The sequence below is a fragment of the Euphorbia lathyris genome, chromosome 8, assembly GCF_963576675.1.
Source record: "Euphorbia lathyris chromosome 8, ddEupLath1.1, whole genome shotgun sequence".
In the NCBI taxonomy this organism is placed as follows: Eukaryota; Viridiplantae; Streptophyta; class Magnoliopsida; order Malpighiales; family Euphorbiaceae; genus Euphorbia; species Euphorbia lathyris.
In genome coordinates this window covers 16091777-16110204 of record NC_088917.1, presented here as the reverse complement: position 1 = coordinate 16110204, position 18428 = coordinate 16091777, and the positions used below count along the sequence as shown (strand labels likewise).

Sequence of the window (18428 nt, the reverse complement as noted above, 5' to 3'; positions counted from 1 at the left end):
GGGGCCTCAACACGTTATTATTATTGCCATATGACAAGTTCGGGTGTTGGTACCGAGGCCGCCAACCGCTGTTATTATTATTATGGTGGTGATTGGAGTTCGGATTAGGATTATACCTTAGATTGCCTCCTACATAACTTACACTCTCGATGTCGCCGGTGAAAGGGCTACCGGCTTGGCAATTGAGTCCGTCGTGGTCTCCACCACAGTGATTGCACATCAGGACCTCTGCACTTTTGTTGAGGCTTAGCTGGGCAATTAACGAGTCAAGTTTCTTATTCATCTCCGCTATGGAACTTTTCGGAGCCTCTTTCTCCACAGTGAACATTTGGTGTCGCGACGGTCTGGCAAGCCGATCCTCTTGCCACTACACGCTTTTTCTCGCGAGCTCGTGAATGAGCTCGTAGGCCTCACTTGCTGACTTCCGAAATAGATCCCCACCTGCAGCGGAATCAACAGTCGCACGATTAGTGGGGGTTAAACCGTGGTAAAATGTGCTTACCAAGTCGTGCTTTGGGATGTCATGGTGGGGGCAATTTCGGAGCAACTTCCGGAACCTAGCCCAAGCTACATGAAGGGCCTCGCATTCCAGTTGCCTAAAAGACGTGATATCAGTCCGTAACTTGACTGTTTTGGACGGTGAGAAATAGTAGGAAAGGAACTCCTTCTCGAGCTCCTCCCATGACGTGATGGATCCCGCCTCCAACGAGTGTAGCCATTCCAACGCCTGTCCTGTTAAAGAAAAAGGAAACAACTTTAGTCTCACAGCCTCAATGGGAACACCATTTTGTCGAGAGGTGTCGGCACACATAAGGAATTTGTCGAGATGTTCGTTGGGGTTCTCATGGAGTTCCCCTCCGAATTGACCGCATTTTTGTATCAGCTGGATCATGCCGGTCTTTATCTCGTAAGTGTTGGCCGGTATCGTGGGGGCGACAATTCCATTACGGTTTTGGGGACGATGCGGAGCAAGGATCTCCATCATCGAACGTGTGTCGTTGCCCCCGCGGATGTTGTTCACATGCGGCTTTTGGTTTCCTTCGGGCTGGTTGACCTCGGCGTTAGGGTTTGCCATTTTCTCTCTTCGAATCCTACAAAGAGTACGTTCAATCTCAAGATCAATAGGAACGAGAGAATCACTCCGAGATCGGGTATGCATAAAAAGAATGAAATATAATATCAACAAGAAAAGAATGATGTTAGCAAAAGTATATATAACAAAACTACGGGTGAGGCGAATTTATATAACAAAACTCTATGAAGTGATATGGATGCGATAAGTTATAACTATGAAAAATAACGACTTCTAATGTTTATACGGTTGATGGTTTGCTCTTGCAAAGATGACTACGTGTAGTGTAACTGACCCGTGAAGTACTTAGACTACGTGGTTCCTAGTCAAAGCGTGTCTAATGCTTGGGACCAGAACTTAGGGCCCGTAAGTTCCGTGGCTTGTCAATTCCTACGGTTTCCGGTTTGTCACTTTCGGTAAGGCAACACCTATATGAATCCCTAAAGATAGCCCGAATGGCGTCGGAAATCGCGTTCTCCTACACAATAATCAATTATAAATATCAAAACAAGTAACAAACATCAACACATATATAGAAAAGAAGATTATGAATCATAAATTATAAATATGGAGAATGTAAATATGAATTACAACCAAGCCTAGTACATAGGATGAGTTCAAGCTAATTAGCAAGTAAAAAGGGAAGAATCCACCCTCGGAACTAGCTAACCGGACTCAAAAGCCGTCTCTTAGGACCTGGATGGTGGAGCTTTCGAGCTTGGTGCACGGAAGTGGAGCGGGACTTAGATGGAATGACGGAATCAACGAACAAGCTCTCAAGATGGAAGAGTTTGGCTATATAAAGCCTAAAAACAAAATCTAAAACTACAAATGACAAGAATTACAAGATGTAAGGTGTCTAATATGTATGGTCTAAGGTTGTCTAAATGAGTGCTAGTCACTCTTATTTATACATCAAGCTGGGGGTAAGATTGTAATTCCACAAGGTGCAAGCATGGAGGAACATAATGTTGTGCAGAAATCCCATAATATGCCCCGCGTATGGTGGTGTACGCCCTGCGTGTGTACCCATTCAGTCAGAAATCTCCTGCATGTGGACCAATTCCAGATCTTGTTGTCTCAAACACGCCTCGCGTAGAATGGCATACGCCTTGCGTGTTTGAGACTCTGACTTTTTATTGCTTGATTTGGTCCTTTTACGCCGTGCGTAGCTTGAGGCACGCCCCGCGTAAATGAGTCTCTGAACTTTTATGCTGAAGAATTCCCTCACACGCCCCGCGTGTAAGGTAGTACGCCCCGCGTAGGGATAGTTGACTCAGGGAGACCATGCAGTCTGACTTTCAGGATTAGGCCAATCATTTCTGACATGTGTCATACGCCTCGTGTAGGTTGGCATACGCCTCGCGTATGCTGACTAGATTCCACATGGTGCTTGTGGATAGGACAATTATTTCTGACTCCATGTTTCACGCCCCGCGTAGGGAATGAGGCGCCTCGCGTATTGAGTGGATTTTCACTCCTTGCTCGTACCTGAAATACAAATCTTGAGGGCCGAGTTAGCTTGACGTTTTATTTCCTAAATTAATCAAAAACAAGGAAAATTAACTGAAAGCACGGAATTTATTTTTATTTCGTTATTTTATTAAAACACTCTATTTTTGTAATCAAACTTATTTATTTCTTCTAAAATTAACCCGTAAATCACGCTAAAAGATAGGGGTAAAATACCCCTATCAAACCTCCTCAGACTTTAAAGTTTTACTTGTCCTCAAGTAAAAGCACTTTTCTTTGCGCTTACCCGAGATCACTTTGAGTTTGCATTTTCATCCGGGTTTTTCCTCCTACGTTATGGTTTAGACAATATTAAAAATGAACCCGGAGGGGGGTTGTAATGTGGGTGGCTTTTTTAGTGGTTAATTTTTGGAAACTCGAGTTCAAATACCATTTTGATGATTGCACCGCATTTTATTTTGGCCTTGGCAAGTTTGTAAAATATAACTCGAAATTGCTCGGATGGAGCTTGGGAATGCCTTTCGCTCTTTATTGTGTTTTTCTTTTTCTTTTTGTTTTGAGAGCGGCACAAAAACGATTTCAAAAACTTATAGTGCTTACTTATCAAGGCCTTGGCTTATTTTGGGTGCGAATTAATTTTGTTGGTATTTACACAAGAGGAAAAAGAGGGTTAATTGTTAAAAGGGTATTGAAAAAAAAGGGTTGGTTAGTAGGCTCAAGGGGGTTTCCTAGAGGTTGATAAAAACGAGAAAAATAAATTAAGAAAAGAATTAGACTAAGTGGGCTCGTTTTATCATCTATTGCCATTTTAACCAAAATATGTGTACTTAACCCGGTATTAGGTGCAAACTCTATGAGTTGAGTGAAGTCAAAGCTCTCGAAGAATTGTGAAAGAAATAGAGTTCTCGTACGAACTCCTTTAGGCTTAAAATTACCTCACAAAACTTCGGGTTTAAATTGTGTACTATCGAGTCTTCGCTAAACTTTCAAACAACCCATTTTTATTGCCTTTTTAAATTTCATTATGGAGATAACATGTGGGTTAGGATTCGATGCTTTTGTTTAGTACAAACCTAGACTTTGCATAAATTCTAGAACTTCAAAATTAAGACTAAAATTTCTTATTAAAACCGATCCTTTGTGTTCCGTCTTTTAATTTTAAGGACAAATAACGGAACTTTTATTTTATTGCCGAAGGAGGTAGTGTGTCGGAAAAATTTAAAGAATCAATAAATTAGTTCAATTATTTTGTTGTTTATTTGATTTTTTATTTATTTTTGTTTTTGTTAGTGCAAAACAAACTGAAAGTGCGGGGTTGCACGGCCCTCCGCGTTATTAAAATGACGTCTATTCCAAGGACGTCGCAAAAGAAGAGAAAAACAAAAACAAAAATAGACATGAAATTAAAAATGAGGCTCTTCTAAAGGTTTGGGTCCTACGCGAGGCGTGCCCTAGGGGGCGCCCCGCGTAGGCTTTGCGTTTTGAGCTCTTTTTTGGGCAGAGACTCAAATACGCGGGGCGCAGGAAGATGGGCGCCCCGCGTGTTTGAGTTCCTGAGCATTTTATGCCTGAAAGTGGGGATCACGCGGGGCGTACAAGGGGGTTACGTCCTGCGTGAATTTTATTATCGGTGCAGAATTAAAAACATATTAAAAACGGTTACGAAAATAAAACGACATAACACGAAACACAAAGTTATAAATATATTAAAAATAAAAAGGAAAGTACAAGAAAACACAAAAGATAACAAAACTACTACGGAAACATCAAAAATAAAATAAAAAAATGAAAAAGCAAGGAAAATATAAAAAATGGAGACTATGGTTGAGACGGAGGAGGATTGCCGTGGAGGTTGAAGTAGGAAAGGTTCATGGGGAAGAGGAGTGATGGGAAGTTATGAGAAAAAGCTGCCATGAGGAGTTGTGATTCATAACTCCCCGAGGATACGCGAGGCGTGCCCTGGGGCACGTCCCGCGTGTCCTCCCACGTGGCGTTTATTAAATGCTAAAGCGTACACGGGGCATGGTAGGAGGGGCGCCCCGCGTAACGTGTCTTTTATTTAGAGAAACAGGTCAGAAATGCAACTACGCGGGGCGTACTGGGTTGTACGTCCCGCCTGTTTAAGAATTTTTGGATTATCAATGGGATTTGATTTTCTTTTAATTTATGAAAAATAAAAATAAAAATAAAAATAAAGATAAAAAATAAAATTCAAATAAAAACAAAAATAAAAACGAAAATAAAATGAATATAAAAGTAAAAATAAAAATTTCAAGTTTAAAACTAAATCCGCATCAAAAGGGTAGTTAAATAAAAACAAGTTTATGATACATATAAACAAGAGGTTCGAGAAATTCAAACCAATGCTACGTTTAGAGTCGAAGTAGCTCGACTTTCTCGTGCGGCGGCCAGGTTCCTGGGAGAAATCGGGGTGGACAGCATGGGACGCGCTTCGCTGGTCATGGAACTGGTGGCTGCGGCGTTCGGCACTCCGGCCGGTGTGAGCTCAGTTGGCGTCTGCATCTTGCTGAACACTTCGAAAATCACTTGTAGTCCACGATCACTGCACCAAATAATTAGGGAATGTCCTACAGTGATTCGGGCTGCCTTCGAGGATCCTTGTGGCTCGTCGTTCTCGTCCATGTGCGGGGAGCGATCCCTGTGAACACTCCGACGATCAAGACAATTAGATGTTCGAGAAGTCTACTAAAGGAAATATTCGAAGAGCTTAGGGGTTACCCGATTTGGTAGTAAATGTGAGAGTGTCCTTACCTTCCCTATGTTGGGGGTATTTATAGTGATCTGAGATGGCTTTATGGGCATTGCTTCTTGGTCCTTTGGACCTTGCTTGGGGCCTTGTGATATTCCGAATCACTAAATATATTAGAGCTTTGACTACATGGAATTTATCGGAAGTCAAGGAAATATGATTTATTTAGTGGATTGCTAAATACCGCTCCCAAATTACTTCTCATCGTCCCCATTTGGATTTTTTTGCCCTTCCCATAATTTTGATCAAAAAATGAAAATTCTCTCTCCAAAATCATAAAATCGAACAACAATAATTAACATTATAAAAATAATTGATGTGTGACAACCAGAACCCCGGAAATGGATGATTACAAGTCGGAAACATTAAAATTTACGTTTTTTTTATCAAAGAACTCATAAAAATAATATTTTTTAGGACGATTTTGCATTTTTCGTCACTAAAAATTTTACGATTTTGCACCAGCCAAAATTTGGCCCAAATGGATGCGGCATCCGTTCCCGCCATAGGCCGAATGGATGTGGCATCCGTTTAGACCAAATTTTGGCCGATTCTCTAAAAAAACAGTTTTGAAAATTTTTATCAAAATGGCAAAATTGTCCAATTAGGGGCAGTAAATAGCAAAACCCATTATTGATTTTTTACATGAAAGGTAATTATGCAAAAGAAACCCCTTGGCATAATTGAGTTTGGTAAATGGATAAGTGAAGTAAAATGATTTACTATATTAAGTTAAGATAGAAGAAAGATAGACATGGTCAATGCCTATTTTGATGGTTAAGTAAGTACTATTATTTATGAAATTAGGGGTCAAGTTGCTCTCTTTGTTGGTCATTTTTCATTAGTGAGCAAGGAGAAAGGAGAAAGAAGAAAAAGAAAATAAAGAATGGTGGGTTCTGTAATAATGGATCCAGAGGATGTTGCAACCATTGCACAAAATTTGGGTCATAAAACAGGCAACATAACCATAATATGTGCAACTTATGGACAGATAGAATCATATGGTATATACAAGGGAACAAATCCTTTGCATTATTGGGTACCTCTTCTTCTAATTCAAATGAGTTTATCATGTGCTACCTTTCTTTTCCTTACTGCAATACTCAAGCCCTTCTGCCTACCCATGGTCGTCCGGCAACTCCTTGTAAGTTATTGTTTTTATTTGGGTTCAAACGTTTACAGTCGGCAACAATTTTACATCTAACGTTTTAAAATGGTGTAATATTGCCTCTGACGTTAGTATGCAAGAGCAATTTTACTCTAACAAGTTTGGTCAATTTCAGACTTTTTTTTTTTGGGTATTTAATTTATTAGTAATCGTCTTTTTACCTAACACACTCTTTAGTCACTCTATTTTGAAAAACAGGTCCGTATTTTTTGTTAATATTAACCACTTGGTCATTCTTTTTAGTTTTTTTAGATTTTTAACCAAAATATCTAGGCTTTTCAGGACAAGTAGTAGATACAAAATGATCATGTATATCTGTTTATGTCAAATATAATGGTTGAAAAAAAAAACAGAAAGACCAACGGGTTAATATTAACAAAAGATGGTGATCTTATAATACGTTTTTCAAAATAAAAGGACTAAACTGTGTGTTATGTAAAAAAGAGGGGACTAATAAATTATTTGTCCTATTTTTTTCCTTGTTCTGCAGTAATATATTGCACGTGAGTTGAGTTTTAAAAAAAAATCAAATTTTTTTGTGATTTAATAATAGAATTGAAGATTAAGATCGATAAATATGGCAAAATATTTGAATTTTTTTATACAACTCGTGCAAAATACAGTATAGTTTTCAAATTTTTTGTGATTTAATAATAGAATTGGAGATTAATATTTTTAAATTCGGCGAACTATTTGAATTTTTTTTGTCCAACTCCTACAATAGAGTATATTTTTCAAAACTTTTGTGATTTAATAATAGAATTTTTTTTTTTTTTTAATGTAATAATAGAATTAGAAACTCGGAAATATTTGAATTTTTTGTCAAACTCCTACAAAATACAATGGAAGGCATTCTACCTAACAAGGCCGATACCTCAGATCCCGCTTGGACGAAATTGACCTAATTTATCAATGTTAGAAGTAAAATTGGTCTCGGATGAAATTGCAATTGCTCCTTCTGGTAACCATTAGTGTATTTTTTTGCAAGTTAGGGTAAAATTACTCCTTTCTTCTAAACATCAGTTTTGTATTTGTTGGTTGATCCAATACTGCAGGCTGGAATAATACTAGGCCCTTCAGTTCTCTGCAAAAACCGTGCCTTTGCAAATGCATTTTTCCCATTAAGAGGATTAATAATGATGGACACAGTAGCTGCATTTGGTTTCATCCTATACTTCTTCCTAATAGGAGTCCAAATGGATCCATACCTATTCAAAAACGTAGACAGAAAAACCATGACCATTGGATTATGCAGTGTGGGTGTCCCAATGGTCATAAGCACCACTGCCTGTGCCATCATAGTTTCCCACATCTCCCTAGACGTAACCCTAGCGAAATCACTTCCTTACATTGCACAAGCAGAATCCCTCCTCTCCCTACCCATAATTGCAGGCCTCTTAGCAGAACTCAAGATCATAAACTCCGAATTCGGCCGCGTCGCCTTATCGGCATCCTTCATGGCAGGGATCTTCTGCACCATAACAGTCATAGCCACAGTCCTGTGGCAGCCAGATTCACCTGCGAAATCAACACATAGCGAAGGCGTTCATGGTCTAGTAAACATTCTATTTTTATTACTCATCATTATATTTATAATGCGGCCTTTGCTGCTGTGCATGATTAGGCAGAGCCCCGAGGGGCAGCCGTTGAAGGAGTCATACGTTGTGGCTATAATAATGTCAGCATTGTTTACTGGGTTCCTTAGTAGGGCATTGGGTTTGAATCTTTATTTAGGGCCATTTGCTTTTGGGATATGTATGCCTGCTGGACCTCCTGTTGGTTCTTCTATAGTTGAGAGGCTTGATTTGATTACCAATTGGTTGTTTATGCCACTCTACCTTGTGAAGAATGGCTTGGTTATTAATATCTCCACTATTGAGCTTAAGAACTATCTGGTTATACAGTCTGTGGCCATTATTAGTGCTTTTGGGAAGTTTTTAGGTACATATGTTGTTTCCCGGTTGAGTGATATACCCTCTGCTGATGCTGCTGCTCTTGGCCTTGTCATGAATGCTCAGGGTGTGCTTGAGCTCGGTGTGTTTAAATTGATGAAAAGAGAACAGGTACATGATTTGAATTTTACTCTACTTCACGTTTTGGTAACTGAATTACATTTTGTTTTAAAAATATACCTGAAGTAAAAATGCGAGTTTGACGAGTAAATTATACTGATGGTACCTGAATTTTACCCTAATTCATACTTGGTACTTGGATTTCATTTTGTCCAAAAAATACACCTCAAAAGTAAAAATGACTCAATATTTTAGTACATTTTGACCAGTGATCGGTCAACACGAGTTTGACCATTATAAATTTAATATAAAATTACGATACTATCATTATATATAGAGAGAGAGAGTTAAATGGTAGTGTTGTAATTTTATATTAATTAAGTGTAGGGTAAGTCTCAATGTTTAGTTTATTTTACCCGGTCACTAACCGATCAAAGGAACTAAATTTTTCACATTTTCTTTCTTGTGTGTTTTGTGTTTTTCAAGTTTTCATGTTTTCTACATTTAACATTTTTTTTCGTGTTTTCATGTGTTTTTCTATATTTTTTTCTACTTTTATGTTGTGTGTTTTCATGTTTATCAAGCTTTTACTGTTTTTTTGCATTCTCATGGTTTCCGTGTCTTTAGGTTTTTTTTCTTTTTTCTTTTTACGTTTTACGGTTTTACTTTTTTTTTTTTGTTTTTTTGTTGTGTTAGCCTGTTCATATGTTTTTCGCGTTTTCACCATTTTCTACTTTTATTTCGTATTCTTGTGTTTTTCCTTTGTGTTAATTGAGTGTATGGTGAGTTCCAATATTTAGTTTACGTTATCCGGTCACTAACCGATCAAATGAACTAAATTTTCCACTCACCTTTACTTGCATTATGTTTTTAGGATAAAATAAAATCCAGGTACCCAAGTGTGAACTATGGTAAAGTTCAGTTACCATTGATGTAATTAACTCATGAAACTCGCGTTGACCTGCCATTAACCGGTAAAATATACTAAATTGTCCGGTAACCTGTCCGGTAATCATTACTTCAAGTATATTTTTGAGACAAAATGTAATCTAGGTAAAGTTGAGATATCATTGATGTAATTTACCCATATTTCAGTACATCTACCTACCTTTGATAAGTATTAATTAATCGAAATTTCTGATCATCTTTTGTTCAGGTAATTAGCAATGAGGCATATGTGATCATGTGCATATCCTTAATGATTGTAAATGGCACAATCGCACCTGTTATTAAATTCTTGTATGATCCTTCAAAGAAGTTTACAGTTTACAAGAGAAGATCCCTTATGAACCTAAAATCCAACCTAGAACTAAGAGTGTTGGTTTGCATCCATGAAGATATAAATGTACCTGCAATGATTAACGTCCTTGAGGCCTTAAATCCAACAAAAAGAAGCCCTTTAATGGTTTATGTTCTTCACTTCATTGAGCTTGTAGGCCGTTCAAATGCCCTCCTAATCCCCCACAAGCGTGGTAAAACAATCTCTAACCCTGCTAAAACTTCTGAACAAATCTTCAATGTTTTCAGAAGCTTTGAGAGTAACAATTCGGGTCTAGTTTCAGTTCTCCCCTACACTTCAATTTCCCCAATTAACGCAATGCACAATGATGTCTGCTCCATGGCACTAGACCAAAGAACTTCCCTCATTTTAGTCCCTTTCCATGAAAGAATGCAACCAAATGGGACATCATCATCAGTGTCCTACAAAAGGGCTATTAAGATCACAAACTTGAACATACTTGACAAAGCACCTTGCTCAATAGCTATGCTTGTCGAAAACGGCTTCATTGGGAGGGCAGCCGCCTCGAGCAGCCAGGCCTGTTTTCGTGTGGCGGTGCTCTTCTTGGGGGGGACTGATGATAGGGAGGCACTGGCTATTGGGGCAAGGATGGCTGGACATCAGTGCATAAAGCTGACACTTGTGAGGCTTCTTGAGAATGGGAGTATTTCTAGTGATGAAACAGAAGAAAGGAAGATTGATAACATTGTGGTGAGTGAGTTTAGAATTGCTATGAGAGGTAATCTTAGGGTTATGTATATAGAGGAGGTTGTGATGGATGGGTTAGGGACCATTTTGGTGACTAAATCAATGCAAGATCAGTATGATCTTATCATAGTGGGCAAACGCCATGACCCTGGTTCACTACTTTTATCTAAGCTCACAGATTGGCAAGATCAGAAAGATTTGGGAATTGTAGCTGATCTGTTCAGTGCAGCACAGTTTATAAACTCCACAATTATGGTGGTTCAACAAGCCAATACCATGCCAACTCTAGCACCTTAACTATATGTATATATATATAAGGCTTAATATACATCATTTGTTGCCCCCTTGTCCAGAAAGCTTGATTGGCCCCTTTAACTATCAAAGTATCCCGATAGCCCATTCAACTTGCATAAAATGTTCAGTTTGTCCTCTGAATTTGCGCAAAATGTAATCAATCAGGTTGCAAAAAAGTAAATTAAATGCTGAAAATGTATTGCACGAGTTTTAAAAAAGGTAAAACGACCAAAACCGGGCTATGTGGTTCTAATGTTAGAGAATACAAGTTTTATAGTTGAGCAAGTAATAACTTCATTTTTAATCTATTTCTGAATTATGTAATAACATTCTAAGATGCATGGAATAGATCTTCCGTATTTAACTTACTTTTTTTCGACCGAATGATGAATTGATTACATTTTACCCAAGTTCAGGGGGCTAACTGAATATTTTATGCAAGTTGAAGAGACTATGATACTTTGAAAGCTCAGGAGTCCAATCAAGTTTTTTTACGGAGTAAAATATATTAAGTCTATATATAATCATCTTCAGCAAAGCACACAACAGTTCAGACATTGCCTGAAGGATGGTTGAGAAAGATTCCTGTTTCGAAGAAGAAAGCAACGAACCATATGGCTTGGAAGGTATCTTGCATCCTTTGAAAATGGTGGAAAGCAATGTAAATCACTCAGCAACTCCACAATGTAAATTTGAATGTCTTATGTAAATATCATCAGCGAGGCCAGTGAGAAATTTGGAAGGTTTATGAAATTGAGCTACATTGTAAATTGGTGAACATAGAGTATATATATATTATTAAAGCCTTTGAAAATCTAAGACTGATGATTGAAAATCTAAGACGACGGAATTAGGTCAAAAGAGGGTGAGGCCCACGGCGTAGCCATAGGTTTTGACTGTTGGCATGTTTTCGATGAAAATAGGGTTTGGAAACGCCTAAACCCTAACCCTAATATGACAGATTTAGCTTCTTTTTTTATATTTCTAAAAGGGTTGTTTTTGACCTTGATCTCAACCCTAAACATCTCAAATTAATGGTTCAAAATAGGATCCGGAAACTCTAACCCTAATTGCACACATGTCGGGTTTTTTCCATTCCTAACTGGATGTTTTTTTTTCAGTAAGTGAATTTTGATCCTCTAAAAGTGAGTTTATTATTACATTTCAATCATTAATTAGGTCAACAAGTCAAATTAACGATTGAAATCCATTAATTATGTCAAAAAAATAAAAAATAAAAATAATTAATGAAAAACTATGTTAAAAATGCGTGAAAATCACTAAATCGTATTTTTGAAGTCATAGACGACGGAATTAGACCAAAAGAATGTGAGGTCTACAACAAAGCTATGGGTTTTGACGGTTGGCATGTTTCCAATAAAAATAGGGTCCCGAAAAGTCCAAACTCTAACCCTGATTTAACACTTTTCGTACTTTCTTTTATTCGTAAAAGGGTCATTACTATTTGATCTCAACTAAACATTCAAAAGCACCATATCAATTTGACTATAAATGGTGGACAGCATTGTAAATCTCTTGAGCAATTCCACGATGTAAAGTTGAATGTCTTATGTCATGAGCGAGGCCAGTGAGAAATTTAGAAGGTTTATAAAATTGAGCTACATTGTAAATTGGTGAACATAGAGTATATATTAGTAAAGCCTTTGAAAATCTAAGACTGATGATTGAAAATCTAAGATGACGGAATGATGCTAAAAGAGGGTGGGGCCCACAGTATAGCCATAGGTTTTGACTGTTGGCATATTTTCGATGAAAATAGGGTTTGGAAACGCCTAAACCCTAACCCTAATTTGACACATTTCGCTTTTTTTTTATATTTCTAAAAGGGTTATTTTTTACCTATTTGATCTCAACCCTAAACATCTCAAATTAATGGTTCAAAATAGGGTCCGGAAACTCTAACCCTAATTGCACACATGTTGGTTTTTTTCCATTCCTAACTGGACGTTTTTTTTTTCACTAAGTGAATTTTGATCCTCTAAAAGTGAGCTTATTATTACATTTCAATCATTAATTAGGTCAACAAGTCAAATTAACGATTGAAATCCATTGATTATGTCAAAAAAATAAAAAATAAAAATAATTAATGAAAAATTATGTTAAAAAGGCGTGAAAATTACTAAATCGTATTTTTGAAGTCATAGACGACGGAATTAGACCAAAAGAATGTGAGGTCTACAATAAAGCTGTGGGTTTTGACTGTTGGCATGTTTCCGATAAAAATAGGGTCCCGAAAAGTCCAAATCCTAACCCTAATTTGACACTTTTCGTACTTTTCTTATTCGTAAAAGGGTAATTACTATTTAATCTCAAACTAAACATTCAAAACCACGGTATAAATTTGACTCTAAATGGTAGACAGCATTGTAAATCTCTTCAGCAACTCCGTAATGTAAATTAGAATGTCTTATGTCATGAGCGAGACCGTGAGCAATTTAGAAGCTTTATGAAATTGACCTACATTGTAAATTGGTGAACATAGAATATATTAATAAAGCCTTTGAAAATCTAACAGTAACACTGATGACACATGTATATATGATTTTTCTTTCCACCAATCATACTTATATAGTGATATTTTAAACGATTTTAATTGGTCGGGAATATTACTTTTTCCGAGTGTTGTAAAAAAATTCAAAAATCTAAGGCACATGTGTGTCAAAAAGGACTAAATTTCAAAACACAAATGAACTTATAATCACAATATAAAATATATACGAAATTAGCACAATATTTTTTAAATTCATGATAAAAATTAAAATAAAGATGACTCGGAATAAAATCATAATCCTACTCCTTAATCAGCAATATCCATCAAGCAACAATAAAACTTACTCGTCATAAAGCTCAAATTAAACTTCTTGACCATCATTTACTTCGGTCTTCCCAGAACTCGTTCATACTATAGAGAGGGAATATAATAGCTATTTTTTCAATAATTCATATTCCAACATTTGGTTCAACTTTTTTTTATGTGCACTTGTAATTCCATAAAATGTGTATTCTATAAATGAATGAATACGGATTCTTGATTTAACCTAGGAATAACTATTCCTAATTAATATCATCATTAATTTTCAAAATTACCATTTAACCAATTTTTCAAATCATATAAATTTTGGCAAATCCATAATTTATATCCTAATAAAACATGAGAAATGGAAAAATGGGGAAGACGTTAATAAAATGCAAAAAAAAAAATATGAAAACACAAAAAAATGTGAATAACACGAAAACGTTACAAAACACGTAAAGAAAAAAGCGAAAAAACTGAAAACTTGAACAAACGCGAAAAACACGAACAAACAAAAATGTGAATAACAAGAAAAATATAAAAACGTGAAAAAATGTGAAAAACAAAAAAACAAAAAAACCTGAAAACCATAAAAATGTAAAACGCAAAAAAAAATACGAAAACGAAACATGAAAAAATGTGAATAACACGAAAAAGGGACAAAAAGACAATAAAAAACATGGAACTGCAAAAACATGAAAAAATGAAAAAAAAAAACGAAAAACTATAAAAAAAACGAAAACTTGAAAAAACGTGAAAAACAAGAAAACGTGAAAAGCAAGAAAAAATGAAAACCGTGAAAACGCCAAAAACACAAAAACGTGAAAAAACATTAAAAACGCATTTTTTCGTGCTTTTTGTAATTTTTCCATGTTTTTTATGTTTTTTCGTGTTTTTCGCAATTTTCACTTTTTGTGTTTTTCGTATATTTACACATTTTCGTGTTTTTAACAATTTTTACGTTTTTTGTTTTTTTTTTTTTTGCGTTTTTTCACGATTTCATGTTTTTCACATTTTTTTGCATGTTTTTGTGTTTTCAACATTTTTTTTTTGTTTTTCGGGTTTTCACGTTTTTCGTGTTTTTTGCATTTTTGCATTTTCGTGTTTTCATGGGTTTTTTTTATTTTTTTTGTTTTTTAGTTTTTTATGTTTATCGAGTTTTTACCGTCTGTGCATTCTCATAGTTTTCCACGTCTTTATGTTTTTTTTCCTTTTTGCATTTTACTGTTTTGCACATTTTTTTGTTTTTTTGTGTTTTTTTTTTTGGTGTGTTAACCCGTTTATATATTTTTTGCGTTTTCACCATTTTCACTTTTATTTCATTTTTTTTTTTTGTGCTTTTTTAATGTTTTTTTTTTTTTTTGCGTTTCACGTTTTTTGTGTTTTTCCTTTTGATTACCCTTTTTCATATTTCGTGAACTAATATATATTTGAATAATTTATTGTCATAATTAAAATTTTTAAATAAATAAAAAATTACACTTGAGGGTAATGATGTCTTTTGACTTACAAAATTGTTCATTCAAACTGATTTTATTCTTTTAACCAAACATAAATAACTATTCTATTCTCTCTTATATACTATTCCTAAGGAATAGTTATTCTGTTCTATTCTATTTCATTTCGTGAACCAAACGACACCTAATAGTTACATGTCTTGTGTGTAGATAAGTGCACCTTATAGTGTGGAATTAATGGCTTAATACCCTCTCTGCTCCCCCAAGTTGGCCCAATACTGCAACTAACCCTCGTGCTTACACTTTTAATAAGTAACCCTTCTAATTTGCTTATTTCGAACAAATAACCCATCAAATTGTTCAATTGGAACAAATAACTCCTCAAGTTGCTTATTTATAACAAATAACCCCTAAACCTGAAAAACATTCAACATAATATTAAATAAGAAATAAAAGATTTCAACTTATCGGTTGCTACATTTAACTAATCTAGTGATACATTAAGTAAAATGCAAAAAAAAACTCCTGAAATAACCTATTTGAGGGTTTATTTGTTCGAAATAAATAAGTTGGAGGGATTACTTATTAAAAGTGTAAGTATAGGAGTCAGTTGCAGTATTGCGCCAACGTAAAGGGGTTGGGAGGGTATTAAGCGGAAATTAATTAATAATAACCAAATAACATATATGAAGTTATATATTTTTCAACTTTTATTAATAAAAATAATTTCCTTAAGTGGTTAACCTTAATGGATGAGGTAACATGTTATTGTTTTAAATCCTACCTTTTATATTTAGAACTTTTTTAATATGTTTTTAATAAGAAGGGGCTGGAAGAACTACCAAATAATAGGTACCCGATATTCTCATGCTCGTCACCAATAAAAAAAATTGGCTCATGCTCGTCTTATACCCATCTCTTACATTTAAAACTATTAATATGTTTTTAATAAGGAGGAGTTACTACCTAAAGGGTATCCCGATATTCTTTTAACCGCTTATAATAATTTCCGGGTTTGGGTTATTTGGTTGGGGGTGCCGACCTAGTCGGGATATCCGGTTTATTTTCCCTAACCATCACCCCATTTTTACTGAAAAAAACTAAAGTACATTTTTTGAGATGTACAGTACTCACCGAAACAACCATTAAATAATGAGTAAAAGGTTTAGACTCGACCTTTTATCATCCTCAGAGTCATAAGGGATGGTTTTCCCGACCATGTTATACAATCAGTGCTAGAATATCTTTCATATCTTGATGGAAATTTTATTCGTGTTTCTTCACAATATTGCTTTTCCTACACAAAATTAAGAAAGTTAAAATCATCTTTTTTTTTTTTTTTCCTCTTTTACATTCTCAATCAAAATTTGCTACTATTTTGATCCGATGAACAGCATTAACAACATTATTATTAACATTAATCTTACTCTCTTGGTTCATACTTGCTAACCCAAATGTGCTTCCCATTGATCCGAAACTCTGCTATACGTTTCCCTTTCATGATTTTATCAACTGATCTAATAGAATTTAGAATCCTTTTGCAAACAAAGAATGTCCATTTTCGGACACTTTTTCTTGCATCTTAACATCAACAACAGACTCACCATTTAACTTAGTAGACATCTTTAGTCATTGCTGTTTATGAATGGACATCTTTCGTAGAAATTTTTGATAGACATCTTGCCTTATTTTCAATGTTTATTGCCATAATTTGATATGAACAATCCAAATGTTCATTAAGTTTACAGAAAAGAATTGACTAATCACCAATCCAAATGCACCACTCCTAATTATTACCATAGAATTTCAGATTTAAAAAGGGAAAAAACAAGAGCAGAATACAAATATGACAGTCACCGACCCATTATTACACGTTCGAGTATAGAGTGCCGCTATATTCTCTTTCAGGGCCGTCTTAAACATTTTCGGGGCCTATGCTAAATGAAAAAAATTGGATAATGTTTATTAAAAAAATAACACTTTCATATAAAGTTTCTACAAAATGAAACACCAAAATACTTTTAACTTGATTTTTAACATAATAATTAAATTAGATATTGCATAATAATAATAATAAAAAATTGGGTCTCTTAAGACTCTTTAGAGCTTTAATCTTTTGGATAAATTAACATTCACTTAATTTTTCACGTAATAATGAATAACAATAAATTTATTTAGATTTGTATAATAAAAAAAATTGGGTCCTCTTAAATTTAGAGCCCTGTGCGGAAGAGCGCCTTGTACACTCTTCTCCTACTCCCCTGCTCTCTTTAACTATACTACACGTGCTATTGCCAGTGTAAAATGGGCACGCGTCGTGCATTCAGAGCGTGTTTGATACTCAAGAGAGTAGAGAAGGAGGATTAAGGCGTTATAGTAAATGCAATTAAAAAATTATTAGAAAATAAAATAAACCGTCGAGGCAAGAAAAAGGAAAGCAAAACACAAAATAATATATAAATATTTCTGACAATTAATAATAATATATTGCTAATATTTTTTAGATTTCTCACATTTTCTGTGAAAATTAAAGCATTTGGAGCTCTTCTTGTGCTTTTTTGGATTCTTCTTCTCCTAATTTTCGATCTCGTCTTTATTATATTTTTCTGAATTATTGGTGAGTTTATCTGTTTTTCTGTATTTTTTACTGTAATTTTTTATTTTTTGGTTTTTAATTTGGGGGAAAATGAAAATTCCTTGTTCCTGTTTGTGAGGATTTTTTTCCCTTCTTGTTTAACTACAATTGTGTGGAATTATGTCAAAATTTTGAGAAAAATCTGTTTGTTTAGCCTAGTTTTGTAGTCATTAGGGTTTTGATTTTATGAACAATGTGTGCTGGCATGGTGAATTTTATATTTGATAACTTAGAATTTGATTCTTATAAAGGTGTTCTCCTGTAGATTTTTAAAATATTAGGTCTAATTAACCTTCTCCTTAGTGGGAATCTCAAGTGTTATGTGGTCGGTTTTGGCAGTGGCGGACCCAGGACTCCAAGTTCGGAGGGGCTCCACTATATGTAGAAAAAAAAATTTGCGACAACTTAAGAATTTGATTCCTACTAAAAATTGTTCTGAAATTTTTGTTTTCAGTATGTTCACTGTTCACTTGTAATTGATTGAGCTAAAATCTAAAAATACCTAAACTAATAGGATTCAATTTAATTTTATCTCTAAAACTAAAATTTATAAATATCACCAAATCGATTCAATTCATCAATTGAATCGAATTCAATTCAATTCACCAAGTTTTTAATAAGTTTAGAAGTTTTTAATAAGTTTTAATAAAAACAAATAAAAGAAATCCCCTATATAGTAAATAAATCATAATTTAAATTAAACTAACTAGAAATCTTAAATTAAACTCTAAATTAGAAATCTCTA

At 34.9% G+C, this 18428-nt stretch overlaps 1 protein-coding gene across 1 annotated transcript; it reads left to right on the top strand.

Moving 5' to 3' along the window:
- The first annotated feature begins 6201 nt into the window (after positions 1-6201).
- Positions 6202-10779, top strand: LOC136203858 (cation/H(+) antiporter 15-like). The gene is made up of 3 exons (XM_065995083.1): positions 6202-6459; positions 7539-8546; positions 9652-10779. The coding sequence occupies exons 1-3, from the start codon at positions 6202-6204 to the stop codon at positions 10777-10779; spliced, it is 2394 nt and encodes a 797-aa protein (XP_065851155.1).
- The last annotated feature ends 7649 nt before the right edge of the window (positions 10780-18428 follow it).

What these genes read in the sequence shown, in the direction of transcription:
- LOC136203858 (XM_065995083.1), top strand. Translation starts at nt 6,202, where the DNA reads ATGGTGGGTTCTGTAATAATGGATCCAGAGGATGTTGCAACCATTGCA. An exon ending in TGGTCGTCCGGCAACTCCTT is followed by an intron (nt 6,460 to 7,538) that starts GTAAGTTATTGT and finishes CCAATACTGCAG; the next exon opens with GCTGGAATAATACTAGGCCC. An exon ending in AATTGATGAAAAGAGAACAG is followed by an intron (nt 8,547 to 9,651) that starts GTACATGATTTG and finishes TCTTTTGTTCAG; the next exon opens with GTAATTAGCAATGAGGCATA.